The 13,150-nt window shown below is 42.3% G+C and overlaps 1 protein-coding gene across 4 annotated transcripts in view; it reads left to right on the top strand.

Moving 5' to 3' along the window:
• LOC144610827 (E3 ubiquitin-protein ligase ARIH1) overlaps positions 1-12,365 on the top strand; it is a 59,342-nt gene extending 46,977 nt beyond the window's left edge. For all 4 annotated transcript variants that reach the window (XM_078429756.1, XM_078429755.1, XM_078429754.1 and 1 more), the window contains 3 exons: positions 2,652-2,912; positions 7,409-7,521; positions 9,831-12,365. In XM_078429756.1, the coding sequence (XP_078285882.1) occupies positions 2,652-2,912; positions 7,409-7,521; positions 9,831-9,915 (459 nt within the window). In that variant the 3' untranslated portion in view covers positions 9,916-12,365. The remainder of the gene's footprint in view (positions 1-2,651; positions 2,913-7,408; positions 7,522-9,830) is intronic.
• Positions 12,366-13,150: the final 785 nt, after the last annotated feature.

Here is a 13,150-nt window from a genome sequence, read left to right as displayed (position 1 = left end):
AGTGTAACGAGACCTGGGTGTCCTTGAACACCAGTCACTGAAAGTAAGCGTGCAGGTAGTGAAGAAAGCTAATGGCATGTTGGCTTTCATAACGAGAGGATTTGAGTACATGAGTAAAAAGGTCCTTCTGCAGTAGTATAGGGCCCTGATGAGACCACATCTGGAGTATTGTGTGCAGTTTTGGTTTCCTAATTTGAGGAAGGACATCCTTGCTATTGAGGCACTGCAGCGTAGGTTCACGAGGTTAATCCCCAGGATGGCGGGAATGTCATATAAGGATAGATTGAAAAGACTGGGCTTGAATTAACTGGAATTCAGAAGGATGAGAGGGGATCTTATAGAGACGTATAAAATTATGAAAGGACTGGACAAGCTTGATGCAGGAAAAATGTTCCCAATGTTGGGGGTCCAGAACCAGGAGCCACAGTCTAAGAATAAAGGGGAGGCCATTTAAAACTGAGGTGAGAAGAAACTTTTTCACCCAGAGATTTGGGAATTTGTGGAATTCTCTGCCATAGAAGGCAGTGGGGGCCAATTTACTGGATGAATTTAAAAGAGTTAGATAGAGCTCTAGGAGCTAGTGGAATCAAGGGATATGGGGAGAAGGCAGGCACAGGTTATTGATTGTGGTGATCAGCCATGATCACAATGAATGGCGGTGCTGGCTCCAAGGGCCAAATGGCCTCCTCCTGCACCTATTTTCTATGTTTAGTTTGTACACTACTATTGTCAAACTGTCAATAAACATACACTACACAGTAAAGGACACAAATACCCTGGGACAGCACGGTGGTACCGCGGTACAGTTGCTGCCTCACAGCACCTGAGACCCGAGTTCGATCCTGACCTCTGGTGCTCCCTGTGGCAGCGTGGGTTTCTAGTTCTATCCTACACTGAGTGGTCCCTAGTGTGTGGGGAGGAGCTGATGTGCCCAGATGCGGGGGATGGGGCCGGGTCACTGGCACAATGGTGTGGCGAGTGCCGGTGGTTTGCACAGCTCGCTGGGGCAGGTTGGGCTACAGGCCTGCATGTCTTTGCTGTGGGGGTGGGGGTGGGCCGGGGTGCCCAGGGGAAACCCACACTGTCACAATGTCTTTGCCGTTGCAATGCGGGAGGAATGATAGAACCACTGCAGTAGTTCTACCTGACACACTGCAAACTGTCCTCAGCGTGTAGGATAGAACTAGTGTGCTGGTGATCGCTGATCAGCGCTGACTCAATGGTTCCTCGCTGTATCTCTAAACCAAACTAAACCAAAATGGTTCAAAAACACCATTTGCTCCATCTACTTAGTGGTCATTCTGTGAAACAATGAATTTGGTCTACAACAATTTCAGTCTGCTAAAACCCAAATCTGTTATAACGGGGTCGTTAAAATGAGGGTTTCGTGTACTAATAAATACCTTTGATGTATATCACACCAGCAAGGGTACAAGCACTGATCGTTGTGCATCACTGGTCACAGGTTTCCAGTCACAAAAACACCCATCCATCATCACTCTACGCCCTATTAACAACCCAGTTGTCAATCCAATTTTTTGTTTGAAGTGTAAGTAAATACCTGCCACAGATACCATTTGCCCTGCATTAGAGAACGCTATGAGGGAAAGAACGTTGGCCAAGCCATTGTGGGGCCCTAGGCTCTGCCAGGATGCCAAGACGTGTCTACAACCACCTACCTGATGGATAAACATGCAGCTTTGGCAGTCACCACTTGATTTGGATTATAATTCTTGAGTTGTGGGTATTGCTGGTATTTATTGCCCATCAACTTTTATCGAGACTGTTACAGTCCATCTTCAAATACTGAAATATCTATCAGGTCCTCACCATGGCTTTCTCATCTGCCATCGCTGAACCTGTCTGTTTCTGTTCGGTTTTGTTTGTGCACATGAACTTGGAAGTATGAACGAGGAATGTACAAACTTAAATATTGATGTAACATTGAGTGTACATTTGTATAAATAGACTTCTGTCATTAAATGCTAAATTCATTTCAAAATTATTTTGTTGGGAGCTTGAAATCTATTGACAACACAAGCTTCAAATGTCATCCTTGTAACAGCAGAGCTTTGAAATAGTTTTTGCAATAATCGTGATGTAAGGACATGTGACAAGAGGTAAAGGGTTTACTGCTCTTCATTTACAATGTACAATAGAAAACAGACAATGCTGAAAGTACTCAGCAGGTCAGGCTGCGTTGATGGAAAGAGAAACGGCCAATGTTTCAGGTTTAATACCCTTCATCAGAACTGAAACGTTAACTGTTTCTCTTCCCATTGATGTGACCTGACCGCTGAGTATTTACAGCATTTTCTGTTTTTATTTCAGGTTTCCCAGCGTCTCCAGCGTTTTGATATCGATTACCATTCTTCATATTCCAACTAAGTGAGAGTAAAGCCGCTGACACATTGTGGATGGTACCTTAAGAATAGCATTTGTTTATCGCCTTGCTCTAATTTCTGTTGAAATACTTAAGATCATTGTTCTTAATTGGAAATCTACCGATTCGAAGTAGAAAGATATGGACAGTGCAGAAGTATAAGCTGGTTTACTTGACTGCACGGTTGTGATGATAGAAAAATAATGGCAAATGAAATGTATAACTGTTCCCAGCAGCTGAGTTTGTCTGCTGTATGTTTCTTTGGCAGCGTTCACGAGCAGCTCTCCAGCGATACCTCTTCTACTGCAATCGCTACATGAACCACATGCAAAGCCTGCGGTTTGAGCACAAGCTCTACGCTCAAGTCAAGCAGAAGATGGAAGAGATGCAACAACACAACATGTCTTGGATTGAGGTGCAATTCCTGAAGAAGGCTGTGGATGTCCTCTGCCAGTGCCGCGCCACACTAATGTACACTTACGTCTTTGCTTTCTACCTCAGAAAGAACAACCAGTCCATTATCTTTGAGGTATGCCCCTTTCCACAGAAAGGTTCAAATCGCTCTGTCTGAGCCTTTTAACAAACCTGGGAATGATTGGTACAAGTAAATGTTTTGATGCAATTAAAATTTTCAGGGACAGCTTGGCTATTTTGAAATTCAAGTTGAACGTGGACACTGGTTCTGTCAATAGTGGAGTGGTAATATGCACCTGATTCAACATAAGTTAGTCCTCCGTCTGTTCATTCAAAAATCATGCTATACCTCCAAGACCTGTTGGGATTAAATACGTATTGCTGTATTACAACGCCATTCCTACCACCCTTCTCCCCCTGATTTTCTGGCACAGAAATTGAGTTGCTCTCTCCTTTTTAGATCACAAAGTTTATTTTGGAGAGTTACTCCAAGGTGTCCATGACCCAGATACCCATTGATTATTTTATTCGGATCCTTTGAGCAAATCTATTGATCACAGCCATGGCAGGTCTATCCTGAATATTTTCAGTACATGTGGTTCTGCTATAATCAAACTTTCCATCATGTAAATTGGATATAATCACCAATGGATGAATTGGGAAAACTGTTTGTTTTACACAGGCTGAATGGGTTGTAACATGATTTTGATCGGGAACCAAAGAGCCACTAGAGTTACTTTGGGAAAAAATATGTTTTTGAAGAAGAAACCATCTTGCGGAAAATCAACTGTTTCTGTATAACCATCCTACAGTGATCAGACTTCATTGTCTCTTAAGAATACTCTCGGGTGCTCATCGAAATTGGCTAGCAGTTGTTTCCATTGACACTTGTGTGAAGATATTCTATTAAACAATGTAATATGCAGCCTTTAGTATTTTTAGCTTGCAGTAACACAAGTAAACTCAGAGCTATTAAAAATACCTTTAGTTTTAAAAATCCTGTGAGGAAAATTATCTTTGTTATTGCAAGTCTGAAACACCTGCTCCTAACCCTTTTTTCTCGTCGGCACAAATCTTGTTATAACATTATTTTCTATAATTCAACGTTTCACAATTATTCTGTTGCAGCAGAGCTATCTGTAGATGTATGAGATTTTGTATTCTGATCTTGACGTTAGAATCTTGACAGGCACTTAGGCAAAGCATTCATCTGGTTTATGGGACCACCAGAATTGGTTCCATATGGCAGGCAATTATTTGGCCCATTGACTATGGATTGGCCCTTCTCATAGCCAATCCGTTTTGTCTTAATCCACACGTCCTCCACATGTAGACCACAAATCCTTTTCCTTCAGATAGTTACCCAGCTCTGTGTGGATGCTTCAGTTGAATGTGCCTCCACTGCCACCCCGAGCAGTGCAGTCCAAACCCCAACCATTGGTTACTTAAAATATGTTCTTCCTCAGGTCACTCTACCAATCGACTTCCTTCTCAGTCATTGCTTTCAGATTCTTCTGCCTATAATAACTGGTCTTCTCCATATATTTTGTAAAACAATTGGACTAAATGGGCTCCCCCTGTGCAGCAACCATTGTATGATTCTGCAGGGCATACTTGTCCCACCACTGTCCTCAAACTGGGTGGCCCTGATTGTTTTCTAGCAGATTCTCTTGCAATCTCCTTGGTTCCATGGAGGTCATAAGACATAGTAGAATGAGGCCGTTTGGCACATTGAGTCTACTCTGTCATTCAATCATGGCAGATCTATTTTTTTCCCCTCAAGCCCATTCTGCTTTCTCCTTGCAACCATTAATCTTCTTACTAATCAAGAACCTATCAATCTCCCCTTTAAAAATATGCAATGGCCTCCACAACCATCTGTGGCAATGAATTTCACAGATTCACCACCTCTGGCTAAAGATATTCCTCCACCCCCATTCTAAAGGCATGTCCTCTTTATTCTGAAGCTGTGCCGTTTGGGTCCTGGACTCTTCCAGTAGTGGAAACATCATCTCCACATCTACTCTACCCAGTCCTTTCATTATTCGGCAGATTTCAATGAGATCCCCTCCCCCCCCCCCCATCCTTTTAAACTCCAGCAAGTACAGGCCAAGAGGCATCAAACGCTCCTAATACGTTAACCCATTCATCCCCAGGATCATTCTTGTAAACCTCCTCTGGACTCTCTCCAAGTCCAGCACATCCTTCCTCAGATATAGAGCCCAAAACTGCTCACAATATTACAAATGTAGTCTGACCAGTGCCTTATAAAGCATCAGTATTACATCCTTGATTTTATATTATAGTCCTCAAAATGAATGCTACCATTGCATTTGGCGTCCTTACTATCAATTCAACTTGCAAGTTAACCTTTTGTGAATCCTGCACCACCACTCCTTTCTTTGCACCTCTGATTTCTGAATCTTTGCACCTCTGATTTCTGAATCCCCTCCCCATTTAGAAAAATGTCTACGCCTTTATTGAATGCACACTTTGCAATACTGTATTTCATTTGCCACTTCTTTGCCCCTTCTCCCAACCTGTCCAAGTCCTCTGCAGACTCCATGTTTATTCAGCACTACCTGCCCTGCCACCTATCAGCCCCAGCTTCTCTAGTCTATCCAAATAATGAAGGTCCTCTTCTCTGGAATTATTTCAGTAAATCTCTTGTATCCTTCCTAAAACATTAAAATTATTCCTAAATGTGGCACCTTAACTGAAGACGGTTCTCTTGTTCTGGCTGAACCTTTGTGTTCTAAATGTGACTTCTTTGTTCTTGTATCTGTGCCTCTATAAAGCCTAGCTTCTCATTTTGGCCTGTCCCCATCACCAAACCATGCAATATTGTATGTCATTCCATGGCAAACACTGTGGTTTTTGTCATTGATAGGTATGAGTGCTGTCTGCAAATGCGACTGAGGAAATTCATCTGACAAGCACCTTGTGGGTGACCTTGCAATGCAGTTGCTGTTATGAGGAGAACTGGTTTTAATTTAAGCAGGTCTTGTGCTCATGAATGTTTTCCGAACAAGCTGTTAAATCCTTGCCCAGATATAGATGGGCTATTTTCCATCATTGATATCCCATTAGAATTAAAATTGCTTCCTCCACAGTGTCCCAGCTCCACAAACAATTTTTAGAAAGACCAGCTGTGTGTTGTGCACCATCCAACACTAGCATGTTATAGCTGTCAGAGTTGAGTGAGGTCACAAATCCCCACGTTGCATGATCTGGCAAGTAGAGAGAGAGAGCAAGAAAAAAAAAAGACTGATTTCCTTTCTTCAACCTGAAGTGTTAACGATATCTCACTCCATTGATGCTGCCTCATCTGCAGTATATTCCCAGCATCTGGAGTACTTTTCTTTTGTTCCATTGCAGATATAGTTTCTGCCTGCTGTCCCCCCTTGAGATGACCAATGCGAAGATGAAATGTTCATCTTTGATGTTGGCAGATTCTGAAAACTATTCCTTAAATGCTGTAAACCTGGAACTTGTGTAGATTGCTATACGTTCTTATCTCATTACCAAAGAGTGAAAGAAACAGCATAATCTTATCAGCTGAACTTTCATCTTTGAAAGTTACTTTGCATTGGATGCAACCAAATGAGCAAAAAGCAAAGTGCTGGAGGAACTTGGTGGGTCAAGTATCATCGGTGGAAGAAAATGGACAGCTAACATTTTTTGTTCAAACTGATGGAAAGAGTGGAGATAGCTGGTAGAAAGAGGGGAAGGGGTGGGGATTGAGCTGACAAGTGATAGATGGATCGTGGTATGGTAGGGAGAGAATAACCAAGTCTGGTCTGCAAATGTTCAACTTTGCAGTTTAATTGGTAAAATGTGGACCATGTCGTGAACCACCAAATTATCTAGTGGTTCAATGGTACTTGTACACTGAAATTCCTTTTATATACAGTTCAGTAAAAATCTTACTATACATAGACACAATCATACTCAAGTACAAGAGCACTGTCAGAGTTGCAGGAGTCAGCCCTCCAGGTGATATTGTCGTTATCCACCGCCACTCTGTGCTGCTGTAGGCCGTGTCTAATGCACACTCAGCCACTTAGAACGATGCCTGATCTGAGTGAGCCCCAGGCAGCTGCAGGGCCTCCTACAGCCCACATCTCCAACACAAGGTTTTGAACACGTCTGAACACGCTATCCGACTAAAGTATTGGTTTATTATTGTGTTGGGCACAGAGATACCGTGAAAGGCTTTGTTTGCATGCTATCCAGTCGAATCAAAGAATACGTGAAGGCAATCTAGCCTTGCACGTATAACTGCTAGTGCAAAAAAAAACAGTGTAGAATATCGTGCTGCAGCATTGTAGCGTTACTGTTACAGGGGAACAAAAAGTGCAAGGTCCGCAATAAGGTAGGTTGGAAGATCAGGACTACACCCTAGTTTACGGGAGGACTGTTCAGTTGTCTGATAACAGAGGGGGAAAAGCTATTTCTGAATCTGGTGGTACATGCCAGAAAGATTAAGAACTCCTTAGTTTGGCAATAGGACGAAGTTTAATTTGTTATCACAATCACCTGGCAGGATCAGAATACTGATGTCATTGACGGGATACTTGATCTGCAAAACATGTGCTTCTCTGCCCCCAGAACAATCAGGCAGACTTGGAGAATGCAACAGAAGTGCTGTCTGGCTATCTGGAGAGGGACATATCCCAGGACTCCTTGCAGGACATCAAACAAAAAGTGCAAGACAAGTACAGGTGGGTTGACATCAATGCAGCTTTTTTCCTAGGAAATGTCGTACCTCTCTGTCTTCTCCCCCCCCCCCCCCCCCCCCCCATCTTGCAAACAAAAAGCAAGTCTTATAGAAACATGTTAAATTATTACGGGATTGGACAGGCTAGATGCAGGAAACATGTTCCCGATATTGGGGGAGTCCAGAACCAGGGGCCGCAGTTTAAGAACAAAGGTTGGGCCATTTAGAATCGAGATGAGAAAACACTTTTTCTCACAGAGAGTTGTGAATTTGTGGAATTCTCTGCCTCAGAAGGCAGTGGAGACCGATTCACTGGATGCATTCAAAAGAGAGTCAGATAGAACTCTTAGGGCTAGCGGAATCAAGGGTATGGGGAGAAGGCAGGAACGGGGTACTGATTGTAGATGATCAGTCATGATCACATTGAATGGCGGTGCTGGCTCGAAGGGCTGACTGGCCTACTCCTGCACCTATTGTCTATGTACCTGTCTTCACTTAATGTCCTGATGAAAAGTACCCAGTCCAGTCTATTCCTGTATATGTGCTGCATACAATTACAATTTTAACATAAACCATGTTCATGTAGAAATGTTCCTAATCACAAAAGGGCTGATATGGAGCTTCCATTTTTATAGAAGTGGCGGGGCAATGCCTGGGGAGTAATAACCTTGCCTCTTTTGTCTTCCTGCAAAGCATTATTTTTTTCTCTGAGAGGCAAAGGTAGATTGTGCCAAGCCTTGACCCATCCGGCCCATTAAGGTTGAATAAAACACTGACCACGCATGTGAAAATCATTTAACCATGCCTCTCAAACATTTCAAAATGTTTCAGATGCAACACTACTTTTAAATGTTATGGTCAAATGCACCAGTCATTTTACATGCAGAAGCAGTGAGTTGAATGACCACTCGATCTGGCTTAGGTGGTGTGGAATGAGGAAGAATGTTGTCAGTGATGGCCCCAGTACTCTGACGCAAAGTGATCCATGAATTGGCTGCTTGGTCAGGCAAGGCCTCTGGTGATGTCGGGCTCCATTGTTACACCATGGCATGAATTTGTAGACTGGGACTCATAATTTTAATGCTAAGGATTGGCGATGTAACCAGGTGAACCAGAGTTGCTCCCATGCTTTAAGCAGGATTCTTTAAATGGCTCGAGCCATGATGTTCTGAATGATTGCTATTGATGGACTCGATGTAAACTTGTTGGGTCAAATGGCCTAATTCTACTCCTGTGTCTTATGATCTATTTGGTCTAAATCTGTAGTGCCAGAGCATCTGCAAGTTGTTTACCCTGCCCGAGGTCCTGTCAGTCTGCCAGGAAGGGGAACAACTGTTGCTCACAGCTTCATGACGTTTGTCATATGTCACTGGCAGTTTTACACTTAATCTTTTAATACTGTCTTGTTATTTCAACTTCTGTGTTGTGACTTCATATTTGACGTTTGTGTTAACACAGAACATGGAAAATTAAAGCACAGTAACAGGCTCTTTGGCCCACAATGTCTGTGCCAAACATGATGCCGTGCTAAGCTAATCTCAATGTTATTGAATCTCAGTGTTCAATGATCTGTGTTATTGAATATTTAATGGGTGGTGTACATGATGCACTGGAAGGGGTTCAGCAGAGATTCACTTGGATGGTTACTGGGGTGGCGAACTCTGTTAGGGGGAGAGACTGGGTTTGTTTTAAAAGAGATGGAAGCAGAGGAGGAACTTGAAGATGGCGTACAGAATTATCATGGAAAATGTTCCCCATAGCAGAGGTATCTAAAACTAGAGTGCGAGGGTTTAGTATAAAGTGTAAAATTTAGAGGAGCTCTGAGGGGAGACCTTTTTCATTGAGGGTGGATGGAGTCTGGAGATGCTTGAGGAGGGTTTTGGAGGCAGTGGCTCTCAACATTAAACAAGTAACTGGATGAACATTTGAGTCACCATGGTATAGAAGTGATGGTAAATGGAATCATTGAAAATCTGTGGTTGATGGTTTGCAGGGGTGGGGCGGGGCTTGTTTCTGTACTGTGTCACTGTGACTTCAACTTCAACATATCTGAAGTTTGGGAGGAGCCATGCACAATCTAATGTACTTTAACCCTCTCAGTTTAAAGTCTCTTATTGGGCCATTCAAATCTCCATGTCTCTTCTCAGCATAGCTGATAGATTTCTGCAGCTTGACTCAGCTGCTGCATTTCAGGTCGTGCCTTGCAACCAGTGTAAAGGATTTTTTCCCCTGACCAAATAGCTCTAAGCTTCCCACCTGAAAAGTTTACATGCCATGGATTGTTTACAAATGCCTCTCTATTCCCTTTCTCAGATACTGTGAGAGCCGGAGGAAGGTGTTACTACAGCACGTGCATGAAGGTTATGAGAAAGATCTTTGGGAGTACATCGAGGACTGAGGCTCGGCTTGCAATGAACTGTCAACCCGTTAGCAACAGAGTGCTGATGCAAATAAAGTGGGCAGCACAGGCCCTTGCAGACACTGCTGGAGTTCTACCCTACTTTTTGTTAATGGAAAGTTTAAGTAAATTATATTGTAATAAAAAAGTAGATAAAAACCACAAAATGTACAACAGTATTGTAAGTGGATGAAGGGTGTGACACACTAAAAACCCTCCAGCTTTAATCTGTAATGTAGCTACATTCTGAGAGCTGAACCATCTTCTGTTTCCTTTCATTTATTCATTTTCTCTGTGTGTGGTAATTGAACTGAAACTGTTTTGACCTGGCTCCTCTTTTCCAGCCAGACATTAATCGTATGTAGGTTCCCTGTTTGTGAATGTTGATTGGCTAATGTAAGGCAGCACTCTGGGGTTACCTTTGTATATGACACTTAAAAGGAGGACACAGTATTTTTCAAATTGTACATAGCGCATATGCATGGTTGAGTGAGAGCAAGCGTGGCACGTGTTTGCATAATGTTTAATTACAAAAAAATATTTATTCTTTAAAAACCTTCAAGAATATGTATATTTGCTGTGCAGTTTCTTTAGGTTTGCTAACCTTTGACCTCGGCGCTGTTACTGGAATGTGGATTGAATTTTCTGCTCTTTGTCCTTCCCCTTTTAAAATGAAAAGCAAGTTTTTAACCTTGTGATATTCCATAGTACTAGTTGTCGACTTGAGCCGAGTCCTGGTGCCGTTGGGTTTCCCTAATGTCCACCGCTTCCCTCTTTTTCTCATTGCTTTTCTACTCTGCTACAGCTAACGACAGTCACCTCCAGCTTCGGCAGAAGCCCTCAGTACTTTCTATGTTCACTGTTGCTGAAAAAAAATAAAATAAATACCCGTAAAATTGTACCGATCTCGTCAGACAGTAGGAGTGGTACAGACATGTGACATTTGGAAGAGGGCAGTTTCCAGCCTGTCTCTCCCCAAACCACCAGTGCCCTGGACGATGATGGCTGCTGTCCTTGCTGAGTTCTGCCTGTGTTGCTACGCTGGGGTGTAGAGGTCAGCAACTAAACAGATACAAGTATTGGGTAGTTCTAATTTATTGTGTCATTTAATTCACTATATCAAAGAAGGTTGTCTGAGATGAAGGCATTGGATTCCTTAACCCTACGCTGTAGAACATTTATTTTGTTTCTCCTTTTGTTGCACTGGGACAATGTATTGTCAAATTCTCAAACAATGAAAGAATTGTAGCTGTTAATGGATGAATCCATAACAAACTTACACAGTTGTAAAGCTTGAATACTGCAAAGCATTTACTGACGATAAAGGTTTAATTTGGGTAATCCTTGCGTGGCTTCCAGTGCTTGAGAGATGAGCTCAGTGTTGAGCAGGGCAAAAAGTGCAAAGAAGCATGAATTTCTCAGCCATCATGTGTAGCTCACAGACATGATTGTACTCATACATTGGGAAGCATGCTTTTAATCTGCTCTATATTTTACAAACGAGAAAGGTTTTGATTCTCTTGGTTGTGGACTTGTCTGGGAGTTCATGGTTTTGGCTACTCTGCAATCTCCAATATTGCTTGTTGACTTTGCATTGGAATGTGCAGTCACTTTTCCTATTCTGCACCTAGAAACATGTAGCAAAAAAAGTCTTTGTGTCTGGAATGCTTACTAGGGTGTTTCATCTGGTACTGCATTGTTGCCCAGTTGAAGAGGAAAGTACAATCCGTTAGAAACCAGTCCCAATGAGAGTAAATAGCAGTGATTGTTTGGCAAATGGCGATCCATGTGTTTGACCTTACCATGCAAACCCAGCAGGAAGCTGAGCTTCATGACTCACTGAGGTCATCAACCCCACGTCCTACTTTCTGAAAAATTCCGGGTTGCTTACAAAACTGAAAAACTGATAAATTAGCCAAGCGTGCAAGAATACTCAATGAATTAAGCCAAGGTCATCTGTGGCACTTTCACTTGCCATCAGAAGGTATAGACAGACAGACCTGCATGATGTGCTGTGTTCCTGTTATGGGTTAATCTGTCTGGGAGTTTTAAGCAGTTTAGGTTTGCTGGTAATTCAGTGTTCAGCACTGAAGTGGCAAAGAGGTGTATCATAGAAAATTTCTAACAGATGAGAAAGCTGGTGAGCTCTGTCCGTGCCAAGAGATTGCACAAGTGGGGGTTTCTCTTTTGGGAAACACCTTGCCATTGGGCCTGTTGTGTCATACAGCAGATGAACTGTTGGGGTAGGGGGACTGACAATGCTACAAATCCATTTCCATTCCACTTTTTCTTATGTGTCCTCCTTTCATCCAGGTCAGAACAGTTACTGAATAATTATCATGGGATTAATGCATCGCACTGTTCTGGTCCAAGAAATACTGTTCTGAGGACATGTGGGTTTGGCACCAGCACAGTGAAATTTTAAACCCAATAAATGCACTTTTGACAAAGAAGGAAAAAATGTTTTCTAATTTTACTGAATTTTAATTTATCATTAACCTTAGAATGCAAAGATAAAATTCTTAAGCCATTGCAAATAGTGTCTGAAGATGTGAAGGTAGGAAAAAAGACTTAATGTCTTCCTCCTAAATATTAGACTTCTGAATAAATGGCATTTAAAATGATATTGCTCCCATTTGTTAAGCTTCAATGGTGGAGTGCTGCAATGGAACACTTTTTTGACAGCAAAGGCAGAATCAGGGGAAAGTGGCATTTATGGTGTTCCTGAAAGGGTGATATTTGGAGCAGTCACAGAAGTCTTGGTCAAAGATACGAGTGGTGCCTGAAAAGCCAATTTATTTTCCAAGGCAGAGCCAGATTGGACTGGTAGTGGTTGGTATGAAGGATAGTGGAAACTAGCATGGGATTAGAATCAGAAGAATTTTAGTTAAACTAAGCTCTAATTGATCTCTGTTGCTATTATCCCAACGTAATTTTGAAGACTGCAATGTCTCAAATTGGGTTGGGCCATTCCAAGCAGATCAGTCAGTTGTACTTTGGAAGGAGGAGATTAAATGGGAGCAACGCCACAGATTTGCTGTTGGGAGCAGATGGGATGTTTCTTTTTCGCTATGTAAAATAGTAAATTGGATTGGGAAAGTCTTTGCAAAGCAGTAGCTCTAAAATTAATGTTGCATACCTTTCCACCTGACTTCCACCGATCGCATGTTAGCAATTGATCTCTCAGTTGCAAAACGAAAACATCTTGTTTTAACTTTCTTGTTGGATCAGCATA

This window comes from Rhinoraja longicauda, chromosome 38 (assembly GCF_053455715.1).
Source record: "Rhinoraja longicauda isolate Sanriku21f chromosome 38, sRhiLon1.1, whole genome shotgun sequence".
In the NCBI taxonomy this organism is placed as follows: domain Eukaryota; kingdom Metazoa; phylum Chordata; class Chondrichthyes; order Rajiformes; family Arhynchobatidae; genus Rhinoraja; species Rhinoraja longicauda.
The sequence above is the reverse complement of the archived record's forward strand: the minus strand, read 5'-3'. Positions and strand labels throughout refer to the sequence as shown.